This window comes from Blennius ocellaris (assembly GCF_963422515.1).
Source record: "Blennius ocellaris genome assembly, chromosome: 22".
NCBI classification, from domain to species: Eukaryota; Metazoa; Chordata; class Actinopteri; order Blenniiformes; family Blenniidae; genus Blennius; species Blennius ocellaris.
The window spans coordinates 9,266,508-9,274,085 of record NC_137671.1 but is presented as its reverse complement, the minus strand read 5'-3'; the positions used below and the strand labels follow the sequence as shown (position 1 = coordinate 9,274,085).

The 7,578-nt window shown below is 41.5% G+C and overlaps 1 protein-coding gene across 3 annotated transcripts in view; it reads right to left on the bottom strand.

Annotated features, from left to right (window-relative positions):
* Positions 1-7,578, bottom strand: part of mdfic (MyoD family inhibitor domain containing) — a 201,379-nt gene that overhangs the window by 173,485 nt on the left and 20,316 nt on the right. For 2 of the 3 annotated variants that reach the window (XM_080518379.1, XM_080518380.1), the window contains one exon: positions 4,292-6,444. In XM_080518379.1, the coding sequence (XP_080374505.1) occupies positions 6,285-6,444 (160 nt within the window). In that variant the 3' untranslated portion in view covers positions 4,292-6,284. Of the gene's footprint in view, positions 1-4,291; positions 6,445-7,578 lie in introns of those variants that run through there. The other variant, XR_013937113.1, reaches the window with a different exon arrangement.

The following is a 7,578-nucleotide window of genomic DNA, read 5'->3' as shown; positions in this document are numbered from 1 at the left end:
AACTCTCCTCCTCTTTTCCCCATGCACTGGCCCTCTGAAACATCACCTCATCTTATTTAATGCTGTGCCACAAGTCTAAACACCGGGTTCAAGTCTTTGCAGACTTTGACACGAGTGAAGAGGAAGGAGACGGAAGGTGGTTGCATCAAAGTGGATTTGCCCTCCGAGGACTGCTTTTACTTTGCAATCTGAAAACAAAAGATCAGAGTGGACATAGCTGCAAAAACAGTAACGAAAAATTTTATATTGAATATAATAATCTATAATTCCTCAACTTTCTGATTGGAAATGTTTATAAATCCTCAATGAAATAGGGTCAAGATATGGATTGCACAGTCTTTTTGTACTCTGGAGAAGCTCAATGAGTTTATCGATTGATCTGATCGTATAAAAAGGTTGTTTCACTCGAGTTCTCATCGAGCTGTGGACCGTCAACAATGTGCACGCAACCAACAACCACAATGAGCAATTTATTGACGGCACTGAATATTGTACCAACAGACAAACCTCGGATGTCCATTGAACAACACGCCACCAAACTGGCAAACCCACTCAGCTTTTCGGGAGCGACGATCATTCAAGATGGCATTTCGCTTGTCGTCGGACTGCGACTGTAACGGTCACAAACTGCACTGCGAAAATCTAGAAATCTTGCGTTATAATGAGCACTAAAGGTTCAAGAAGATTACCTCATCGGAATGGAGTTAAAGGGTAACTGAAATGTTTTTCAGATTTCATCTTTAGAAAGAAGAATAAATATGCTTTCGAAGGTATATAACATTCCAGATAAAAGTCCGAATTCCGACCCTTTTAATTGACTTTACATGATGCAGCAGACGACGGTATATTTGCGGGCCATAAATGTGAGCCGCCTGAGCTAGACCGGATATGACGTACGAGGGGGTTATATGTCCCAGCCAAAACAACATCAGCTGATTGAAGAATGGAGGGGTTTGGGCGATACAGAAGCACCTAGGAGCGATGTTAGCGAAGATTTAAGTGACGTATCGTTGGTTTTGGACGAAGATGAAGGAGAGGAATCATCGGAGGAAGAATTAGAAGAAAATCAAGGCGTTCAACCATACATATTTGAGCCGTGAGTACATATTGTGTGTGACCGGGTATTTACCCGTGTGCACATATTGTGCGTGACCGGGTATTTACCCGTGTGCACATATTGTGCGTGACCGGGTATTTACCCGTGTGCACATATTGTGCGTGACCGGGTATTTACCCGTGTGCACATATTGTGCGTGACCGGGTATTTACCCGTGTGCATATATTGTGTGTGACCGGGTATTTACCCTTGTGTCAGAGTGGGTGTTTTGCAAAGTTTATTGGTCTATTTGTCTTAAGTTTTAGCAGGTTTTAAAAAGACTTACTGAAGGTTGGGTTTAAAACTCCGTTAAAAAGCCGTTTAAAAATGGTGGGGACAGAACCAGGTTTCAGGATACGTTTCCTCTTCACATCAAAACCAAGTGACTCTCGGATTGCGGGTGCTGTTTCGTAACAGTCATCCGTGAAATGTTGACTGCAGAGATAGGAGGCCTCTGTTGGTGTCCAGTTGGAGCGAGTGCGCTGCACTTGTTTTGTCCATAATCTCCTCAAAGTTTCATCTTTTGGGAATTTATGGACACTTACAGACGGACTGGGCATTTGGGAACACCCAGCCGCAACACAACGCTTAGGCATGACTCTAAAAAACTGCTAAATAACGCGATAATGCAGAGCACATGTAAACAAGACACTACGATCAGCTGTTGTGGGCGGAAGTAAATAACTCCTCATACGTCACAGCGCAAAACTACGGCAAGTTGGGAAAACTAGGTCAGATTCACAGGGCGGGAGATTTAAAGGCATTTTTAGACGTTCGGCGCTCAAGAGCAAGATAGTGGTGTGATTGTCATTGGTGTGTCATATATCATTCGAAAGGGGGAAAAATAATGCTAAATACTGGTGTATTTTAATAGAATTATTTCAGGGACCCTTTAATAGCTATTAGTTAGACAGCTTTTCCATGTAGCCGCAAACTTCTGGATTACATGCTTTACAAACTGTATTGTAGTTTGAATCCACTTCGATCTGCCTCCTTGCAACAGCCCTTGTCATTTTCTGATGTGTCCGGGACGCAAATCTTGTGCACAGATGCTGACAGTATCCGTGTGATTAGCTTTAATGACACACAACACAATATTATAAATCTATCAAAGGGAATAACCCCCCCCCCACGCTACAGCCAAGTAATGAGAGCTATTTTAGATCCTATAGATTGACAGGGGGACCGCACAGTTTTCTGCTGTTTGACATAAAAGAGCTGATGTTCTACCTGGAAAAGAAAGACAGATGGCGAATAAAGAGAAGCGTAACACATTACTGACACCCCCTCTTGTCCCGTTTAATTAGTCATATTATTTGTAATTATAATATGGTTATAATCTTAACAGTACACAACTCTCAGGTCCACCTCTGATATGAAAATGAAGGAAACAAAACACCATTAATGTGCCCATCTGTGGGGGGGGGGTTTCTCCTCCCGCACATAAAGCAACAGCAAAAGCAGTAATTTGTTCTCGTGGCCAAGGGCAGGAGACTTTCATTTTCTGAGTGAAAGAGTATCCTACTCAATTGAGCAGGCAGAAGGGATGGGTGGAGGGATGGATGGGTGGATGAATGCAGCCAGTCAGCGGAGGTGGACGCAGCCTCAATCTAATTTATTTAATATTGTAAAAGAAATGACCTTGAGATCAGAGAAGTGCTGAATTTCTCCCCAGACGGCAAACAGAAACAATGGAGCAGTCCTAATTGTGACATTACAATCCGGCACACAGGGAGCGATCAGAGGGGGATTGATTAGAGGAGAAGAAAGGTGGAAGACTTTGTGAAAAGGTCACTGCACACTCTACCTGGAGTTTTTCATATTTCTCAGCCATCCGCTTTCTCTGCAAATGCAAACTAAAGTGTGTGTGGTGGTGGCGGTGGGGAGAAAAAGTGTAACTGCTGTGTGATTACAGACTTTCTGGACAGTGATATTTCCCCCCACTGCATTAGTGAAATAAGATGGTAATTCACTGGGGGTCGGGGGTGTATCCAGGCAGAAAATTATAAGACAAAAATAAAGACGGAACAGAAAGGGGACTCGTCTTTCTCTTTGCGACTCCAGCTGATGTGGAGGTTAATTGAGGAGGTTAACAGGGGGCGGTGTCGGCAAAAGGTCAGACTGCTGTTGCAGCCAGCAGGAGGTCCCTGCTCCCTCATGACCTCCGCCAGTGTCGCTGGCTGTGTTCCCATGTTAATGCCGATGCTGTTCCCAGGTTAGCACCCCGTCTAATAGGACCAGAGAGGGACCGTGTATGTCAGATGGGAGAGGGGAGCGTTTGCAAATGTGGTTTTCACTATATGGTTAATATATACGACCGTCTCTCCATCGACAAAGAGCTAAAAAAAAATGTTTTCTATATTTTGGCATTATACTTTTCAAGAATGATGTCGTAAATGACAATAGTTGATGGAAATATACTTATCTGACACCAAACATGAAACACTTTGATAGGGTGTTCAGCAATACCAGAAGATATTCGACCTATTAAATCACTAATTTTAAGTCATTTTTCATCTTAAATCCACAAAAATCACATGAAAGTAGTCAGCACAGACCCACTTACCGCACATTCAAACACATATAAATCAGAACTTCTAGTTGTATGTATCACATGAAATCACATCTTACTTAAGCCCATGACATTGAGGTGTTGAAGTTCACTTTGATTTTGAGAAGTATTGTGATGTCACGGCAAGATCTAAAACTTTCTCTATGAAAGCTGATCAACCGAACAAGTCGTTTCAAATCTTTCCCCATTATTAGAAATTAAGAAAGATGCACTGGGAAGACTGTTGCTTACGGGTGGTATAGGTGTAGGACAAGTCTGCAAAACCCCCGCTTTGCCATCAAAGGGCATGTTTCTACAGCCAGTCAGGCAAAGTGCCAGTTATGGGTAAAGTGCCAGGGAGAAACCTTCACTTCCAAAAAAAGTGCATACTTCACAGGCCAGGACCTCCCACCTGCTGTCCAACATGGGCAAAGAATAGCTCAGATTCTTGGTCACTAAATAAAGCCACTGCACTTTTTGACTTTTTTTTTTTTTTTATTCCCGTCAATTTTCCATTTTAACCACACACACTGTGACTCATATTGTACAGCATTAGAGGAGATGTATTTGGATCATGATGAAATGGACTTGGGCAAGTTTATAAAAAAATAAATAAAAAATCACCAAAAAACAATAATTTTTAATAAATGTTTTATTTATAAAAACAGTTCTCTTTGATATCTAAGATAATGTACAAAACGAATAAAATGAGCTGTAAACTCTACGATAAGCAATGATGCATAAAGCTGAAAATGAGGATCATATTTCAGGCGCAGCGAATCTAAGCACAATAATAGAAGACGACTACTATTTATAAGACATTTTTCTTATAGATTCTTCACATTATCTATATAGTGTTTTCTTGACACTCTTTAGCCCGTAAAAAAAACTTGTGTTTGAGTTAATCATAAACATGAAAATGAGGTTTACTTTTTGCACATCATCTGCTGAGGAGGTGCCTATCCAACCTTCTCATGCACTTCACAGTGCACTATTAAGATGCGCTGTACATGACAGCACATTATCTTTGATGGCTTTAGGAAGGGACTTTTTTTTTTGTGTTACCATTCAGTAAGCAGTGCTAATGAGGGCCAGCGTTAAGTATCATCTCTTAAACAACATCAAAGCGGATCTCCGAGACAAGCAAGTGACTCTTGCTGGTGATTCACCAGAAAGTCGTTTAGCGATACACAGAATTAAAGAACAGGGAAAAAAAAAAGGAAGAGAAAACTGCCTTTACCCTGCATTGGTTTACAATTTCTACATGACAACTCATGATTCCTTTTTTTTTGTTTTTTATAATTGTGAGTCAGTGGGCTTGATATCCAAAAGCCGCTTATATGGCAACAAGGGTCAGCATGTTTTTTTTTTTTATTCCTTATCGCAGCCCGGATGAACGGAATGCAGTTCAACCAGTCACACTTCCACAGTATGCACTGTATGTAAAAACTACACACAGAGAACCCTTATATGCAGCTGACAGAGCCTACAGGCAGACATTAAAGGGAGGAGGCTCTTATGAAAATACAAGACATAAGCTGTGCAAATTGTTTATATCTATGTGGAATACCATACAGCGAGCTGATCGGGAATCGTGAGTGCTTTCACTGTATTTCCAGTAAACCCGAGGCTTCAACTACCGGCAAATCAAAAGCCTGAGATGATTTTCTTTAGTGAAAAAAAAACAACAAAAAAAACCCCCACAGTTTCACCAAGTAATTTTTCCAACAGAAGAGCAATTACATGGTTCTCAGTGATTTTGTGCAATTCTTTTTGGTAATAATTGGAATGTAACTATAAATCCGACAGGGAAAAGTTCCGACAATGATCTTACCTTTTTGTGTGAGAGAGCAGATGTGATTCACCTTCAAATATTTCACCAGTTTTACAGTGCTACAGTAGATATGTCTGGAATGGAAGGATTTGTTGCAAAACTAGATAATTTGATATGTATGACTCTTCACATAATCCTTTTACAGTGTTGTACAGTATGAAGACTGCAACCTCAGATGTGGCGCATCGAAGAAACATGCTGAAAAATGAAAACAGGTTAAATGCTGCGGAGTGTGTGGAATGTGTTTGTGTAATTAACAATGTTTGTCATCAACTCATCGAGAAAGAGGCAGGATGAAATACAACTACACAGCATTCCTGACGTATCAAACAAACTTTTAAGACAGTCTGTGATAATATTTTTCCTCGCCGGATATAATACTTAAACTAAACTGAAGGCTTAACTGACAGGTTCATATATCTGGAGTTACCTAAAGACCCCTGCTGAGCTGAGTTTGATGGAGAAGCCCAGTGTCAAAATACATCTTTCAAAGCATGCTTTACACAATCTCACCATACTGCTTCATACGAAAAAAAAAAAAAGGACTTCCGTGAGCGCATATGTCAATCATCACGCACTCCCACACACACACACACACACACACACACACTTTTCTGTCTGTTGCTGAATTCAAAGTGACGACAGCAGCAGTTTCCTTCTGTATTTTTGAGTTTTCATCCCAGTTCCTGGTCCACGTCAAATGCAGGTTCCCCTATGTGGGGAAGCAAATGCCGCAGCACTCCATACAGATTTCGAGGCAATCCGAGGATTCGCAGCAGGCATCCATGATGCCGCAGTCCATGTCACACGGGCAGTTGCAGTCGTCGCCCAGGTCTTCGGTGCAGCAGCAGCAGCAGCAAGCCTCCGACGTGCACGCGCCGCACGAGGCCTGGGCCACCACCATGTTGCAAAGAGTCAGGAACTCGCAGAAAAGGCAGGCCAGGATGCAGTGAACGCAGCAGTCTGGGTCCAAGCCAAGAGTACGGGACAGGTTGGGGTGTGAAGCAAGTATGTGAATGAAATATAAGTCGATTAAAATTCTTGCTACAACAAAGAAGAAACACACAAAAAAAAAAACGACGCGGACAAATCCAAATCAATTTTTTTTAAACAAAATGAGGGAAATAGCGGTGTCGAGTGAGCGGGTGAATGAGGCATGCACAGCAGGCCGACGATTGGAGCAGAGGAAGTGCTTTGCAAAGGGGCGATGGCTCCCGAGGCAGGGGGGCCGAGGAATATAAGAAAATTCAGGCGAGCAAATTCCACCCCCGCAGTTTTGATTAACACACTGTTAAATAATTGTCGCATTATCATGCAAACGGATGGGTTGATCAAACAAAGATGATTAGCAAAGTCCAAGAGTCTCTCCCTGCCAAATAGGTAAATTAATGCCGGCAACACTCACACCTCTGATTAACATTTAACCTTGTCCCAGACCCTCTCCGTGTGCCTGGTGGCAAGTTTCCACATGTTGTTTCGCAGCAATACGAGAGATTGCCGTCAAGTTACTAATGCGCCTATTAACCAGCATAAACGTGGTTCTAAATGCATTGAATGAGCGACACGAATCATTAAAATGCTGGTTTGAAAGAGCATCGACTTTGCATAAATACGTTATAAATAAGTTTTGCTCAGAAACTTCCTCAGAGAGTTTGTTTGCAATATTATGTGATAGTATTTGTAGCTATTTTTATTTCTCACAAGTAAATTTGTATTGGATTTTTTTTCCTTCAATATAGCTTTGAAATATAGTGAGTTCATCAGATTAACCTCATCTTGTCATTGCATACAAGATTTTCTTTTCTCTGATAAAAGTTTTGTTTGTTTTTTTTACTTCAAAAGTCATTCTTTGATTCCAGCAGCAGTGAATGGAAGACTGCCAGAGAGGAGGGGCAACAGGAAGTCAGCAGGATGTAATCCTTTGGGGAGCTCTGATTTTACTTCTTTCCTCACCGATTGTAGCAAATTTAATTTTCCATTTTCAGATTGTAAAAAAAAAAAATGCTGGCGAGTGTTTTGTCGTCAACTTTGCAGTGTGAAAGCCAAAGGAAAAGATGGCATCTTTATAACTGGTTGTCGCTGAAGTGACTTTTCCCA